The sequence below is a fragment of the Budorcas taxicolor genome, chromosome 3, assembly GCF_023091745.1.
Source record: "Budorcas taxicolor isolate Tak-1 chromosome 3, Takin1.1, whole genome shotgun sequence".
Taxonomy (NCBI): Eukaryota; Metazoa; Chordata; class Mammalia; order Artiodactyla; family Bovidae; genus Budorcas; species Budorcas taxicolor.
The window spans coordinates 7,987,092-8,005,241 of NC_068912.1; the positions used below are offsets into that span (position 1 = coordinate 7,987,092).

At 40.9% G+C, this 18,150-nt stretch overlaps 1 protein-coding gene across 1 annotated transcript in view; it reads right to left on the bottom strand.

Annotated features, from left to right (window-relative positions):
* Nucleotides 1-3,750: 3,750 nt before the first annotated feature.
* ATF6 (activating transcription factor 6) overlaps nucleotides 3,751-18,150 on the bottom strand; it is a 239,137-nt gene continuing 224,737 nt past the window's right edge. The window contains exon 17 of the mRNA XM_052637230.1: nucleotides 3,751-7,689. Coding sequence (XP_052493190.1) covers nucleotides 7,481-7,689 — 209 coding nt within the window. The 3' untranslated portion in view covers nucleotides 3,751-7,480. The remainder of the gene's footprint in view (nucleotides 7,690-18,150) is intronic.

Below are 18,150 nucleotides of genomic sequence, written 5' to 3' on the forward strand. Positions count from 1 at the left end.
ACAGTTAGAACTGGACGTGGAAGAACAGACTGGTTCCAAATAGGAAAAGGAGTAAGTCAAGGCTGTATATTGTCACCCTGCTTATTTAACTTATGTACATCATGAGAAACACTGGGCTGGAGGAAGCACAAGCTGGAATCAAGATTTCCGGGAGAAATATCAATAACCTCAGATATGCAGATGACATCCCCCTTAAGGCAGAAAGTGAAGAACTAAAGAGTCTTGATGAAGGTGAAAGTGGAGAGTGAAAAAGTTGGCTTAAAGCTCAACATTCAGAAAACGAAGATCATGGCATCCGGTCCCATCACTTCATGAGAAATAGATGGGGAAACAGTGGAAACAGTGTCAGACTTTATTTTTTTGGGCTCCAAAATCACTGCAGATGGTGGCTACAGCCATGAAATTAAAAGATGCTTAATCCTTGGAAGAAAAATTATACCAACCTAGACATCATATGAAAAAGCAGAGACATTACTTTGCCCACAAAGGTCCGTCTAGTCAAGGCTATGGTTTTTCCAGTAGTCATGTATGGATGTGAGAGTTGGACTATAAAGAAAGCTGAGCACCAAAGAATTGATGCTTTTGAACTGTGGTGTTGGAGAAGACTCTTCAGAGTCCCTTGGACAGCAAGGAGATCCAACCAGTCCATCCTAAAGGAGATTAGTTCTGAATATTCATTGGAAGGATTGATGCTGAAGCTGAAACTCCAATACTTTGGCCACCTGATGCGAAGAGCTGACTCTTTTGAAAAGACCCTGATGCTGGAAAAGACTGAAGGCAGGAGGAGAAGGGGACGACAGAGGATGAGATGGTTGGATGGACTGAACTGAACTGAGACATAATTTCAAATCCTAGCTCTGGTATGTGCTAGTTGTGAGTTCTTAGGCAAGTTCCTTAACTTTTTTGCCCATTTTTTCATCTGTATTGTGGATAAACTACTTCATAAGGCTGCTGTAAAGTTTAGTGAACTAATGCTTACAAATGCCTAGCACAATCTCTACTACAAGTTAAGTCTTCTATATGTATCAACCATCATCATGAAGTCAGCTAAGGGAAGCACTGTCTCCAGGCAATTGTGGAGATCACACCAAATGCGATGGAGTGAATAACACACTATAGATTTCCTATGGTTAGCAAAACATTGGAAGTGGTTTAAATTGCTAACAAAAAAGGACTAGTTTGATAAATTGCCGAGTATGTGCTAGAAGCGCCCTCTATTTCAGGCACCATGTATTGTGTAATCCAAATGTCAGCTGTGGTTATCCTTTGAGACCCCAAAATTGGCTTGAACACTATCCCACATACAGTGGGAAGTCCTGGAGGGACAATCCCACAGTGATTTGGTGGTGGGGTCCTGTGAGGGCCAGGGTATGGGGGGTGCTATTTCCCTGTTCACTTCTGCTGCTTCATCGACTCTTCCATTTATGAGTTATCTTGCTTTACTGTCTGCAAGCTTTTCTTCAGCACCAGTCAGACCACATTACATCCTATTTCCATTCTTTCACTCCCTCAAGCAACACTGATTCAAAGGTGTGTGCGCAACAGGCTCACTGAATATTTGAGACAACGAAGAGGATTCACATTTTAGCACACTGAGCAGTGTGAAGTCTTTTTGCCCTCCTGTGACCAGGGAATCTTCTCATGAGTCCCTGAGAAGCTCCAGAATCCAGAGACCAAGTCCTGTAGCTTTCATTCTTCTGCTGCCCAGGCCCCCACCCTCCAACGTGTGCTGACCTTCTCTGTAGAAGAGGGGATTTGAGGTCTTACTTTCCAAAGAAGCCTGATAAGGTATCTTAGGAAAGAAACATTTTTGCCTCTAAGAGAACCCTGTTGTGACTGTAATTTTGTATATTTGTGTACCTGGCCCCACAGGCTCCTTTAGGGCAGGTACCTATGCTCGATCTATGCCTCAGGAGGGGGAGCAATAGAGCAAATAAGAATCCATGCACTGAGTTAAACTGCTTGGGCCCAAATACTGGGTCTGCTGCTCACCAGTTAGGTGCCCACTGTAAGAAATGAGTAGTAGGGAGGATTGAGAAAAGATAAAAGGTAGAGAACATAGAGCAGTGTCTGAGGTATACCCTGGGTCCTCAGTAAATGCCTACACTGCTTGTTCCCAGATGGTTTCTGTGCTGTCAGTCTGCGGAGACCAGCTTCATGGACATGTCATTCCAAGCTGAAAAGAGGTCTTTGGTGTGACTGAGTAACTTGGTTTCCTAATGTAGAATGTCAAAGGATGAGTTTTTAGGCAATTGTTTTTCCCCTTAGTAAGACTGTAGTTTAAATATCTGGACACAATAAAGGAAACTTTTACTTAACCAGATTGGGAATAAGAGTGGAAAAGAGCTCAATTGTGTCATCTAAATAGTAACAAGCCACGAAACCATGTCAGGCTTCCCTTGTCATTATTAATCACTTAACACTGCAGATTCATTTGGGGTCTTTTTTTTTTTTCTCTTTCTACATACAGAACAAAACCAAACAAGTTTAAAAATTCTTTATTTGAATTTTAGACAAAGAACAAGTATTGCATTATAAAGATTTGCTTAAAAGCATATCATAGTCTGCTGTCATTGTTTCTTTATGTGTTGAAAACAAAACAAAACAAAAAATTTAAGGGAGAAAATGGTACATCTTTCCTCCACATGTTTACCCATTCTTAACTGAGCACAGATACAACCTTAGAAAGAAAGTCCTGGTGAAACGACATCTCTGACGCTCTCTATCGGGTTCTGATGGCCCCGCAGGAGAAGCGCCATCGGTCTCAGACTAACCATGCCGCCAGTGTGATGACAAGTGACTAGCATCGCTCAGGCCACTGGTGCAGAGCAGTTTCCATCTAAAGTTCTATTTCCCCACCATCCCTCATGAAGACGACTGACCTAGAAGTGAGGGCTGAGCGTGAGTTAAAAGGGTCCAAAATACATCTGTTGCGAAAGTCAACCCACTACACTGTCTGAGATGACCCTGCTGGGCAAGACGCCATGCCGCCTGGTGTGCTTGTTGACCGATGGTCAGCAACATCACTGGGGCAAGCAGCAAGAGAGTGTGCTGTCTGCTGACCTTGGAAACGATGAACTATGATTTATTTACTCCTTGGCTCTCCATTTAATATAATGAAAAGTCTTTTACTGTGCTAAGGCTCTAAGGCTTCAAGGTAGCAAACCACTATGTTGGGTATGGTGCCCACTATTTGACAGTGACTAGCCATGCCCTGATTCACACAAGGCAAGGACAAGTTTCCTGATCAAGACACCTTTGTCATCCTTCTTTCCATAAGTTCTGACAGAAAACCTGACAGATACTAACACAGAGATATTAGAATTAACTGCGAAAAGTCCTAGTCTTGTCCAAAATAAAATTTTAGTCATTAAAAATATAAGTTAACAGAATAGACTCTTTTTTCAGGTAAGAGAAAAGTGTTTTTTTTTTTTTTTTTTAAATGTGCATAGTTCCATCTGGACTCTGGCAACATTTTGGGTGGTAGTCCAATGTTCTATTTCCTAGAAAATTAAAAATTAATCTCAACCTCTAGGGGTGAGGGGAAATAGGAATTGCTCCCTCCCAAATATTATTAGGTGTTAAGAATAAAAATTTCTTGTACTTCATTTTATCTCTTTAAGCTTTATTCTGCTTTTAAGGTAAAAGTTATAATTAGTATTCATATTAGCAGCGAAGATCCTAATTTCTGTAAATTAAAATGACTCAAGACTAACCAGAAGTAGCATTTGGCAAAGAATGAGGGGTCTATAGAGGGTCAAAAATGTCTATCAATTTTGGCATTAAGCTATCTTATTTGAGAGGTTAATTTGTACGAAAATGGCCAATAGGGTAGTATGCAAGGTCTCATTTGAAGTTGGGCCCTAGGACTCTGAGGCAGGAAGCTGAGCTGGCCCAGCAGTGTGCAGTGGAAAGAGGGCTTTCATGGTGGAAAATTCCCATGAGGTCAGACTGAAGAGGGCATGGACTCTAACTCTGGCTCTTCAGTAAAAGTGGTTACTTTTAATAGTTGACAGTGGAAGCTACTTTGAAACTTGGCAATGTGTTAAGCAAGTCAAATATAATTACAAGTTTTTCTCTCTGATTGTCAAGTTTCACCACCTGAGGTTAGTAAAATGGTGAGAATCAGAAAATAGTACAAAAGCTGCAAAGAGCTTGAGAGTTCTCCAGCTTTAATCACTCCAGATGCCACAGCAGCAGGGTCTTATCAGAGTGTCACTGCTGTGACTACTGGGGGTTCATTCCCCAGTAGGAGAGGCAGATTCAAGGCAGGAAAGTTTAATCGGGACAGTGTCTCTTTAAAAATGCTAGAAAAATCAGTTTGAATCCCAAATTTCTTGTCTGTTTCTAAGTAGTGTTTATTCAGAACACTCAGGAATGACTCACGTAACATTGCTGCTTTCAAATACCTCTGTGTCTACTTCTTGCTAACAAGAGAAGGCGAAGCAATGCCAGCTTTGTTCTGAAGCCTGTAGTCATTTTTTTTTTCTTTTTTTAAATTAGAAGATGCTCTGAGCTTTCGTAATCACAGGGAATTTCTTACTTGTGAAACGACAAACACTACCCAATAACATAAACTACAAGGATGGCAAGCAATATATTTCTTTCAAGATGATCCTCTCACAAACCCTAACTTTAGAAAGAGACATTTCACACTATGGTCCTGTTGGAGCTATGTCCCTGTTCTGCTGAGTGAGTTAACCCCCCCGGGGAAGCAGCTCCTGACATCTGACTCGGTAGGTAGCACAAGGGAACATCTACTTCCATGAAGCCTTAAAAAGTCGCAACCAGGTGGGAAAAACATACCCAGAAGTCTTCACCATCACTTCCCAAGAGAGTAGTACCAGCGCCCCAAAGGGCACAGCCATCTAGTAACAGGTGGACTTGACCTCTCCCTGACCCTATCTAATAGTCTCCCAAACTTGCAAAATACCACTTAAAGACTTAATAAATTAAAAAAATAAATATACACCCACATATCTGCCATAATTCCTGGCTGCCATCCCCAAAAGGCAATCTCACCACAACAATTAAGGGAAAAAACAGCTTAATTTATTCATCAGGCACAGAAACTTTCCATTTCCTAAAGGACCTTGAGCTAGCGTACAGGCATTAAAATAAAAATACCATTATGCCCAGGGATTAGCAGTAGCCGTGACAGCAATTTAAAAAATATAATATTTCTTTGTCCTTGTCAGTTGCCTTTCACTCATTTCCTGAAACTTTACCCTGAGGAAAATCCTGTTCCCACCTCTCAAAAAGATCAATTCCAGAATAGGTCATGACAAGGAGCAGAAAGGTCAGTGAGTGAAAGTAGGCAAGGCTCCCAGACTGCTTTTTATGGTCACTTCACAGGTACTCCTAATCCACACTTAACCCACCTGAAAGACAGGCATTCAGGTGACACAACACGTAAGTCTTCAGTCTGGCCACTTGGTAAAATGAGTGCAGGAAAAGCTGGGAATGAAGGGGAAGAGTAAAAACGAGTGCTAAAACCAAGAACTCCACGTGATGGTTCGCTCTTGCGTGATTCAGTGCAAAGGACAGGAAGGAAGTACCGTCTATAATCACTCCACGCACACTTGTATGTGTATCCACCGTAATGACTACCTCAGTTCCAGGGGAAGACTGGCAGCTTGGGAATGACCGTGTCGCCACTAACTACTAGCCATGGCAGCAGCCTCTTGTTTGGAATAATACACAGGATAGAATGGGAAGGATCAGGGTCGGGAGAAGACATTCCAGGAGAAGACTGGCCTGCAGCCTAAAGGTCTTCTAGGCGCTTGCCTTCTATTTCTTGGTGCCCAGTAGAAGGAAGAGTGGCCCCCTGGGGAAGTGGCTCTTGTCTGAAATTGCCCAGGACAGCCAAATCAGAGTGGAGTGCTGCCCTGATTTAAAACGGTTTGTGCATACAGAAAAGGAGGCTACTGATACTTCTCAAACTCCAGATTCCCGGGGAACAGAGCAACAGAGCCCCCTACTTCCCCTCACAAGAGTTACACTGATTTCCTCCAAAAGCATCTAACTGACTTAGAGAAGCATCACTGTCCAGACAGAAGTGCCGGTGGGTGCGTCTTCAGAATCATTTAGGAACCATGCTAATTTCACAGGCAGAAAACTAACTGGCTACATATAAATCCTTGAGGAGTTGATATATTTTCTCGTTCTTTTCTTGCAGGGAGGAAGAGACTGATACAGTGTGGAATGGAAGGGGAGAAATCTCACCAAAGCAAGTCAATTAGGATAAGAAGCGGTGTTTGCAGAATGCATTCTACTAAGAAACTGAAAAGTTTCAGAGGAGGAGAGGGTCAAAGACCCATTTTTGGAGCTAAAGGTAGAAATCACAGAGGAGAAGAAAGTAAAGTACAAGTGAACAAAGTAAGATATTTTTCTGTTTTGTTTTTGCTTTAATAAGGGAGGACAAAAGAACTGAATTCCTTCACTGCCTTTTCACTGGAGAACTGAAAATTACTGCCATATTATGGGATGCACTCCACCAGTAGGAATCTAATTTGCCTGTCTGCATAGTCTTAAAGGAGTAAATACCTGTCAATGCTCAAGAGAAGTATCATATTAATAGAAGGTGTGCAGTGTGTGGAGATTCACAATAAAGCGAAGGACTTGTTCTGTGGTCTCTGAGGATCTGAATCAGATAAGCAAAGACATAAATACTTATGTGTGCTAACTCTTAGTGGCCCATGGTCCTCAGAATAAATGGCTTTATTAAACTGCAGTCTCATCAAACTTTCAGTGTTTTAAATATATGTATTAATGGAGCTATCTCCTCTTTTAAAAAGATGCCCCCCTCCTCGTCTCTTCCATTTCATTATCTCAAATTCACTACCCTCCCCGCCCAATACAGTTGTTCTCGTGCCGTTTCAGGTGTGAACCACAAATCCCAAGATAAACTTTGCCCCTGGAGGATTTTTCCTTTTACCTAACACTCCAAAGGGTCTGCCTCTCTTGGGGATGCTTTTGGCTCTGCTAGTTCTGACATTTGCTTTCCAATAAGCATACATCCACAATTGGTTTGCATTAAGTTGATGAAAGATCTAATCAGTGGAAACATCTGTGTGCTGTTAAATGAAAGTACGGTACCTATAAGCGAAAAGGCAGAGAGGGGAAGCGGGTCTTATTTGAAAGAATATGACAATTTAAACACAAAACAAATACAGAGGGAAAAGTAATTTAGAAAAGTACAAGGGGAAAAAAAAAGTCTCCACCAGGCAGCGGTGAAGAATGCAGGGCTACCTATGCCCCTGGAGAACTGCTGCTTGCCTTGTGCCTGAGCTTCAGTGCTCTTCAAGTGGATAGGCAGATGGTGAGAAATAGAGCAGCGTCGTTTTTTCCTCTTCTATCTCTTGAACTCTATTATGAGGCAGTTCTCTGCTTGCCACCGAGGCAAAAAGAAACATTTCTCTCACCCGCTCACCAGTCTGGCAGGGTCCCATTCTTAGTTTTCCAATGTAGCCCCAGGGTACTATTGTAATGACTCAGGGATGGTGCTGACAACATGGGCTGCCTCTGGGGCTGCTGGAGGGGAACCAAAGAAGGTGTTGGTTTGATTCCTCTGCTGATCCCGGAGGTAAGGAGGAACTGACGAGCTTTTGATGTGGAGGATTCTGGTGTCCATCACCTGACAGTCAATCTGCATCATCACTTCGTAATCTTGCCCGTTGATCACATTCTCTGCAGAGAGGAATACACACAAGGAATAAACATTCAACAGAAGGTGAGATTCCGCTATAAGCGTCAATCCCAGGAAGACATCATGAACTCCAAGGTGTGAACTGTCAACACGCTTTCAAGGGTACAGAGAGAATTCATCAGTCACTAATCAGAGTTACAGGGCCGGGATGGGCTGTCCTCTCCTCAATTCTGGTTTCCAAACCACCTTCACTGACTCAGTAAGCGCTGGAGGCACCGTCAGAATTAATACCGCAGGTTACCCATTCACAGACATCGTATGTCTTGCACGCTTTCCATGCGCTGTATCACCGTGACCGCAGCAACGGGAACAGGAGGAGATTCCAGATGCAGAGGGTGGGGAGTGGGTGTAGGGGGAGAATACCTAAGTCCTCTCCTCCTCTTTTACCAGTGGGAAGAGTAATTTGTCAAATGGACCATATCATGTGAATCGTAAGGGGGCATTGGCCAAGACTGCTTGGTTCAGTAATATTTCTAATTTCATTAAGATATTCCCAACTATGCATTTAAGGGTTAGAAATTAGGAACATAAAAATACAGTGAAGGCTATAATAATTTATCCCCTGATTTGTAATTCTGGGTGGTTTTTTCCAACTTGTAGTCAATGAAACTTGGCATAAAACTGATGGAAGAATTATAAATAGATAACATCTTTCAAGTCCAGCTGAACAGTCACAGCAATACAGTCAGAAGAAGGCTGGAAAGTCAACGTGGCATCTCAGTTTGCATTTTCAACCATGAATCCAGAGCTGGGTGTGGGGATCAGGAAGAATGCTGGCGAAGGCCTAGTCCTACACTGCCTTTTCATGAAGATGATACACAGCCAACCAGTGAGTTTTAAATTAAACATTTGGCTTCTCTAGGACAAAGAATTGAATTTAAAAGTAGAATTCTTTCTATTCCATTATCTTTTTATTTTTTATTTAATTTTTACTACTACACCATGTATGCCAAGTATTATAAATCCAGAGGAAGAAAATCCGAAGTTTGACATTTGATCCTCAGATTCCATTATGTTTGGGAAAACTGAACTATGGAGTTTGTCTCTTATGAGGCAGGAAAAGATTTACAGAGATCACCTAATCCAGGGTATCTTAAAATAGGGTCTAATGCAAAGACTTCAGAGTCCATAAGTTTCCTGAAATTACATGTGAAGTTTTACTTGTGTGAGCATTTTTCTGGAGAGGGGGGTTACATCAGATTCTTAATGAGGTCTATCACCTCCTAAAGGTTAAAAACTATTAAATCTAATAAGCTATCAACTTTAAGTGCCTTGAGCAGATCATATATCCTATTTTAAAGCTAATGGAAGACATCATTCTTCCACTTTTATTGGCTGATTATTTCAATTTCTAAAATAGTCTCCACTGATGGTAAATTTCCCACTATAAGTCTTATAAGTCTCTTTGATTACGGTTAAAGCTAATTTCCTTCTTTCCCAGCCTTACTAGTAATGAAGAGCAGTCAGTTGCTGCTGGATATTAACTAACCCTACTTATTTTTTAAGACCATTGCTATGGAATTTTAACTCCAATTTTACAACTCCTGCTATTCTGTAATGGTTATCAAATCATTTATTTATCTTTAGAGAATTAAATCTGATTGCCTGTAAATTAGCCAACATTTCCCTATCCAGGTGTTTTCTTTTCTAAAAAGTAGGCAATGGAAGAAAGACAAGCTGCTAATGTATTTGGAGTTATTACGTTCAGAACATGTGATACGGTTCAGATTCCAAGGTACCGCACTAGTCATTTCCTTTTGGAACCATGGGCCCGCTCTTTTAGAAAAACTGAAAGATTGTATGTGTGTGTGCATGCATACACACACACACACACACACACAGATGACCGAATAATGAAAAACACATGTAATAAGAGACATAATATACATTACTAATTTTTACTACTTTCCTGGATTGACTCAGAATCCAGATGACAGTTTAAGATCAAAACTAGCTTCTCTCATATAGCCCATACCACCTGCAGAAGTCATCAGAGCCCATGTGCCTGCTATGCTTTAAATTGATAACTGGAGTTCTTTAATATCTTAAATATTGGGAAGAGATGAAAAACCTGGTGATATGAGCTCAGATGCTTGGGGGAAAACTAAAGCTGTGTCATGATTCCAAAAACCTGGGAGTCCCTTGCCATGGCTGAAATGGCATCATTATTTTAAGCCCAACCAGGAGGCTCTGGAGAAGGCAATGGCACCCCACTCCAGTACTCTTGCCTGGAAAATCCCATGGATGGAGGAGCCTGGTAGGCTGCAGTCCATGGGGTCGCTGAGGGTCGGACACGACTGAGCAACTTCACTTTCACTTTTCACTTTCATGCATTGGAGAAGGAAATGGCAACCCACTCCAGTGTTCTCGCCTGGAGAATCCCAGGGATGGGGAAGCCTGGTGGGCTGCCGTCTATGGGGTCACACAGAGTTGGCCACGACTGAAGTGACTTAGCAGCAGTAGCAGCAGGAGGCTCAGGCTAGCTCTGGTTCGGGAGGCTTTAAAATGGACTCTGTTCTTCACTCCTTTCTGAACTTTGAGGCCAAGGAAATGACCAGCAATACTAGAAGAAGACTCTACCAGATAGGATATGAATGTCTTAAACCGAATTTAGGAAGCCCTTCTATACGACAAACTGATAATTTAGGGTTTAAAGTGACATACCATTAGGACTCCCAAGTTACTCACAACCTCTAAAAAAATGAGTGGCTCTAGCAATTTCTTTTCTTTGGTCCACTATGTGGGACCCTATAAAAGAGTCCTTTGGGGGTTTCAGTACTGACCCTCTTGCATAATGAGTGGGGTGGTCTCAACATTACTGATGAGGTTCTAATTATTTTAACTAAAGGAGAGCAGAATGGGAAACAGCTTATGATCACTTGTGGTCTGGTAGGCCCTTCCCCTGTGCTGTCAGGCCCACAGTCTGCTTCCAGCAGCAACAGAGAGACTCTGAAACTCTGAAATCTGCGCCTCACTGTGAATAATACAAGGGGTCTACAGGTGGTGCAATGGTAAAGAATCTGCCTGCCAATGCAGGAGATGCAAGAGACCTGGGTTCGATCCCTGGGTTGGGAAAATGCCCTGGAGAAGAGAAAGGCTACCCACTCCTGCTGCTGCTGCTGCTAAGTCGCTTCAGTCGTGTCCGACTCTGTGCGACCCCATAGACGGCAGCCCACCAGGCTCTGCTGTCCCTGGGATTCTCCAGGCAAGAACAGTGGAGTGGGTTGCCATTTCCTTCTCCAATGCATGAAAGTGAAAAGTGAAAGGGAAGTTGCTCAGTCGTGTCCGACCCTCAGCGACCCCATGGACTGCAGCCCTCCAGGCTCTTCCATTCATGGGATTTTCCAGGCAAGAGCACTGGAGTGGGTGCCATTGCCTTCTCCACTACCTACTCCAGTACTCCAGTACTCTGGCCTGGAGAATTCCATGGACTGTATATATAGTCCATGGGGTCGCAAAGAGTCAGACATGACTGAGTGACTTTCACTTCACACTTCCAGTATTCTTGCCTGGAGAATTCCATGGATGGAGGACCCTGGTGGGCTTACAGTCCATGGGGTCACAAAGAGTTGGACCTGATTGAGAACACACATATGTGAATAATATACACCAGAGTAGGTTCTAACTGGAGAGGTGAGACCTGAAGATTCTGGTGGCTCAGGGAATAGGGAGAGGAAAAGCCTCTGAAGGAAAATCCAGACAGGATGTGAGAGGCTGAGGACGGACTGCACACTCTCATTAAGGGCCAGGCTTCCATTATGAATGGGCAGCACCCCCAGAATAAGAGAAAACATAACGGTTCGTGGGCTTTCTGACAAGAGGGAACAAGGTAAATACTGGATTAGGGAGTTGTTAGAGCTGAGTTATGTGAAAAGAGTGCTAAAACATTTTTTGTGTACTTAATGAAAAAAGGCAGTGACTATTTGGGGAAAATAGAACTGAAAGAGATAGTATGGAGCAGAGATGGTAAAGGTTCGCCTTCCCTCTTGTACTGGCTAGCACTTTTTTGGGTGCTGCACAAGTGATGTAACTAATCTTATGTTCTGGGCCTTCTGGAGACAACACAACGAGAAGAAACATTGACCTGAGTCAGGAAAAAGGTATAAAATATGAATACTTCAAGTTCAGAATTAATCAGGCAAACAAAAAGGAAGAGGTGATTGACTTGAAACATGAGCACCAGAAAGTGATTCTGAATACCCAGAAGGACTGGGAAAGCATGAAAAAAAGTGCCTGGACAGTGGAGGTGCAAAAACTCTAGGCAGTGTGAAATTCTGAACGCCTGTAAACACACAGTAACTGAATTAAGAATGGCCTGCCAAGAGGCTGTTAGCTGGGAGATGACTAACATATACATCAGAACCTTGACCATAAACAGAATTCAAATGCCTCAGAATTTTACAGAAAGCTTAACTCAAAAGCAAAACAAAACAAAACAAAGCTTCACCAGTGCTTTGTAAAGAAGTTATGTATGAGAAAACAGATTTCTATTCAGAATCAGACACTAATCCTAACAACAGGTAGCTTGCTCTGTGCAAGCTAGGCTGGTGACTGGCAGTATCTGTGCCTGAATTCCGCGCGGTGTTGGGGGACATAGAAGGTAAATAAAAATACCCCCTTTCATGGATCACAAGAGATAACTTCATCCAAAACAAACTAACTGAAAAAATCAGGAAAGAAACCCAAATGGGTAAGAAAGAGGAGACAAAAGGAATGGAAGGTGGGAACAGAATGAACAATAAAGTGGTAAAATATCACATATGTCCCGGTTGTGGCCATCCCAGGGAACCATGCATTGGGAAAAAAATGAAAAAGCTCTTTCTACTCTTCTACCCAAATTCTCCATTCAACTTCTTTTTAAAAAAATTAATTTAATTGTAGGATAATTACTTTACAATATTGTGATGGTTTTTGCCATACATCAGTATGAATCAGCCATAGGTATACATATGCCCCCTCTATCCTGAAGCCCCCCTCCCATCTCCCTCCCGACTCTATACCTCCAGGATGTCACAGAGCACCAGCTTTGGGTGCCTTGCCTCATACATCAAACTCACACTGGCTATCTATTTCATATATGGTAGTGTGTATGTTTCAATGTTATTCCAGTTTCAAGAACTTCTTCTAAGAACCGTCTATGAAAACTCCAATATTGACCTTTTTCTTTATAACCAATATATAAATGTTCCATGTCACTGAATATGTTAAAATACTCATAGAAAGGAGGTTTGACTCTTTTAAAAAATGTCTGGCATTTTTGAAGGTAGCAGGAGGGGATCACTGGTAGAGCTAGAACCTTTCCCTCATCAGAGGGGAAGAAGGCCGAGTGAGTAACTAAGAGTCCTACTGCAGATGGGCTCCCCAGGTGACACCAGTGGTAAAGAAGCTGCCTGCTAATGCAGGAGACACAAGAGACGCGGGTTTGTTCTCTGGGTGGGGAAGATCCCCTGGAGGAGGGCGTGGCGGCCCACTCCATTTCTCTTGTCTGGAGAATCCCCTTGGACAGAGGAGCCTGCCGGGCTACAGTCATGGGGTCGCAGAGTTGGACACGACTCAAGTGACTTAGCAGGCAGGCATACTGCAGATGGAAACACAGAATACACTTCCGACTTGACTTTTTCCAGAGACATAAGAACACCTGCAGGAGCAAAGAGCACCCAGTAACTACGATTGTCTGCCTTTTGCTGTTTCTCTGACAGTGGAGAGATTTCAGGCTGTGAGTGTCCAAGGGCAGGGAGGGACAGTGGGAGGGGCTTTATACATTTAACTATAAGACAAACCAGAATTTGTTAAACATTTTAAAAATACATGTGTGCTTATTTATTTTTTATTGATGTATAGTTGGTTTGCTCTATTACATAAATTTCAATTGTATGACATAATGATTCAGTATTTTTATAAATCATATTCCATTTAAAGTTATAAAATATTGGCTATATTCTCTATGCTTGTAGCTTATTTTATAAATAGTCGTTTCTACTTCTTTATTCCCTAACTTACCTTGTTTCTCCCCACTGGAAACCACTGCTTTGTTCTCCATATCTGGTAGTCTATTTCTGTTTTACTATATTCAGTTTTCTATTTTTTTAGATTCCACATATAAGTGATAACATACAGTATTTGTCTTTCTCTGTCTGATTTATTTCACTAAGCCTAAAAAGGTCCATCTAGTCAAGGCTATGGTTTTTCCAGTGGTCATGTATGGATGTGAGAGTTGGACTGTGAAGAAAGCTGAGTGTTGAAGAATTGATGCTTTTGAACTGTGGTGTTGGAGAAGACTCTTGAGAGTCCCTTGGACTGCAAGGAGATCCAACCAGTCCATCCTAAAGGAGATCAGTCCTGGGATTTCTTTGGAAGGACTGATGGTGAAGCTGAAACTCCAATACTTTGGCCACCTCATGCAAAGAGCTGATTCATTGGAAAAGACCCGGATGCTGGGAGGGATTGGGGGCAGGAGGAGAAGGGGACGACAGAGGATGAGATGGCTGGATGGCATCACCAACTCGATGGACATGGGTTTGGGTGAACTCTGGGAGTTGGTGAGGGACAGGGAGGCCTGGCGTGCTGCGATTCATGGGGTCGCAAAGAGTTGGACACGACTGAGCGACTGAACTGAACTGAATACTCTTCAGGTCCATCTGTGTTGTTGCAAATGGCAACATTTCACTCTTTTTTATGGCTGAGTAGTCCTCTGTTGCAGCTATATATAGACCACATTTTCTTTATGCATTCATCTGCTGATGGACACCTAGAGTGCCTTCATATCTTGACTACTGTAAATAATGCTCTCATGAACACTGAGGTGCATGTGTTCTTTTGAATTAATGTTTTCATTTTCTTCAGATATACACTCAGAAGGGGAATTGCTAGATCATATGGTAGTTTTAGTTTTAGTTTCTTGAGGACACTCCATATTGTTTTCCATAGTGGCTGCACCAATTTACATTCCCACCAACAGTGTATAGGGTTCGCTTTTCTCCACATCCTCTCCAACATTTGTTATTTGTGGTCTTTTTGATGACAATCATTTTGATAGGTGTGAGGTGATATCTCAGTGAGGTTTTGATTTGCATTTCTCTAATAATCAGTGATGCTGAGCATTTTTTTTTCATGAGCTTGTTGGGCATCTGTATGAATGTCTATTCAGGTCCTCTGCATTTTTTTATTTGGGCTTATTTTATTTGGGCTGTTTGCTTTTTCAACATTGAATTGTTATGAGCTGTTTATATATATTTTGGATAGTAACCCCTTACTGGTCATATCACTGCAAATATTTTCTCCCATTCTCCTGATTTGTCCCAAAATGGTTGTCTTCATTTTGTTGATGGTTTCCTTTGTTATGCAAAAGCTTTTAAGTTTAATTAGGTCCTATTTATTTACTTCTGCTTTTATTTCCTTTGCTTTAGGAGACAGATTCCTAAAAAATAGTGCTACAATTTTTGTCAAAGAGTGTTCTGCCTATGTTTTCTTCTAGGAGTTTCTATGGTTTCCAGTCTTACATTTAGGTTTTTAATCCATTTTGAGTTTATTTTTATATGCAGTACTAGAATATGTTCTCCTTTAATTCTTTTACATGTAACTGTGCAATTTTCCCAGCACCACTTAATGAAGACACTGTCTTTTCTCCATTGTATATTCTTGCCTCTCTTGTCATAGATTAATTGGCCATAAATGTGTGGATTTGTTTCTGGACTCTCTATTCTGTCCCACTGATCTATGTGTCTATATACAGAACCATACTGTTTTGATGACTGTAGCTTTGTAGTATAGTCTGAAGTCAGGAAGTGTGATGCCTCCAACTTTGTTCTTTCTTCTCAAGTTGCTTTGACTATTTGAGGTCTTTGGTGGTTCCAAGTAAAATTTTTAGAATTGTTTGTTCTAGTCCTGTGAAAAATGTCATAGCTATTTTGATAGACAGTGCAATAAATCTGTAGATTGCTTTGGGTAGTATGGTCATTTTAACAAGATTAATTCTTCCAATTCTTGAACACTGAATGTCTTTACATTTTTATCTGTACTGTCTTCAATTTCTTTCATCAATAACTTATAGTTTTCAGAGTACAGGTCTTTTAACCTCCTTGGTTTAAATTTGTTGCTAGGAATTTTATCGTTTTTGATGCAAATGTAGATAGGACTGTTTTCTTGAAGTCTCTTGATAGTTCATTGTTAGTATATAGGGAAATAAAATATTTCTTTAATTAATCTTGTATCCTGTAACTGACTGAACTCATTTATTAGTTTTTTGGTAGAGATTTCAGGGCTTTCTACATACAGTGTCATGTCACAGTAGAGAGAGTTTTACTTCTTCCCATCCAATTTGTATGCCTTTTATTTCTTGTCTGATTAATATGGCTAGAACTTCTAACACCGTGTTAAATAGAAGTGGTGAGAGTTGGCATCCTTACATTATTCCTGAGTTTACAGGAAAGACTTTCAGCTTTTCTTGTTGAATATATTAACTATGGGTTTGTCATAAACAGCCTTTATTATGTTTAGGTATATTCCCAATATATTCACTGTGATGAGAGCTTTTATCATGAATGGATATTGAATTTTGTCAAATGCTTCTGCATCTGTTAAGATAATCATGTGATTTTTAGTCTTCATTTTGTTAATGTGATGTACCACATTAATTGATTTACAGATATTGAGCCATCCTTCCATCCCTGGAAGAAATCCCACTTGCTCATGGTATATGATCCTTTTTACATATTATTGAATTTGGTTTGCTAATACTTTGTTGTAGATTTTTGCATTTATAGTCATCAGAAATGTTGGCCTGTGATTTTTTTTTCATAGTATCTTTCATAGTATCTGATTTTGGTATGAGGGTAATGGTGGCCTCACAGAATGAATTTGGATGTGTTCTCTCTTCAGTTTTTCAGAATAGTTTGAGGAGAGGTATGAATAAAATTTGTTAAATACTATATGATGTTATATTTCTGAACAATGGAGAGACAGATGAGAAAGAACTTATCTAGTTAGAAGATCCACAATAATTTCATTTAGAAAATGTATGGACCTACAATAATGTACATAAAACCCACCAACCTTTAAGGAAGACATGTAGTGGTCATGATGATTGAAGGGAACTACTAGAATTTAATGGGCAGGGGTCAGGAGGCTGAACAGTCTGCCTGTTGAGCACAAGACCAGTCCCTTGGAAAACTGTCCTATATCTCATACAATATTTGTGTAGGCTAAAGAAACCTGATTATTACTATATTAATAAACTCACTGCTTTATATTTAAATATAAAGCATTTTTACATGGGTTTTTATATATACTAAAATCAAGGAATAAACTACTGAGTAATTTATTTAATAACATTTAGTGCTTTGGTTTGCCAGACATTGTTCATCTAATACTCAAAACAACCTCCTAATTCAGGCATTATTATTCTCATTTTATAGATGAGGAAACTGGAGCATAGAACTGTCATGCAACTAGCTACACAACAAGGAAATGGCAGAGCAGGAAGTTCAAACATAGTCAGAGTGTCTTTAGAATACATTCTGACAAACTACTCCACTATGTTGGGACTATTTTTTTTTTTTTTTAACGTAACTGAGATTTGTTTATCATCATTTCAGGAAAGCACATAACCAATGGCAAGTATACCCTTAGTATCTGGTCACTATCAGGAAACTCTAGTATCAGTTTGCATTTGTAGCTGTTGCATTCCCAGTCATAATATGTACTGGTTGAACCACCTGACTTGTTCACTGTGTATTCTAATGCAATATAAGCATTATATTTATAATGCTTGAACATTATATATATTTATCCATTCAACAAATATTTACTGCATTCCTACCACGTGCCAGGCACTGAGGACACAGAAGTGAACAAAACAGCAAAAACAAAACAAAAAAAACCTTATTCTTATAGTTTAACCCTTATAAAAGGTGAAAGTGAGGCTGGAGACAGAAAATAAATAAGTATACGGACTGTTGAATAAGTGGTACGGGTAGAAGCAAAGCACCGAAGGTGGTCAGGGAGTGCGGGTGGCGGTGTGAGGAGTGGCTTGCAGTTTAGATGTGGTGCCGGTGGAGCTTCACTGAGAGGGCGACTTCTGAATAAGGACCTCAGGAGGTGAGGAGTGAGCCACGCAGCTATCAAGGGAAAAGTCGAGCAATACATGTCTGAGATTCCATGACATTTTAGTGGAGAGAACAGGGAAGCAGTAGGAAATAGGGGTGAGGACTGACTGGCAGGAGAAAACAGGGTTAGAACTGTAATTTTGGAGTTTATTTGCAAACAAGACAGATGGAGTCCTGAAACCAAATGGTACTCTTGGGGAAAAAAGATGGGAACATGTGTGTTAAAAAGGATGGGCATGAACCCAGAGAATGGGAGAAAATAATTCCTTCATTTGCAAATAATCTCCAAAATATACAAACAGCCCATGCAGCTCAATAAAAAAAAACAACAAACAACCT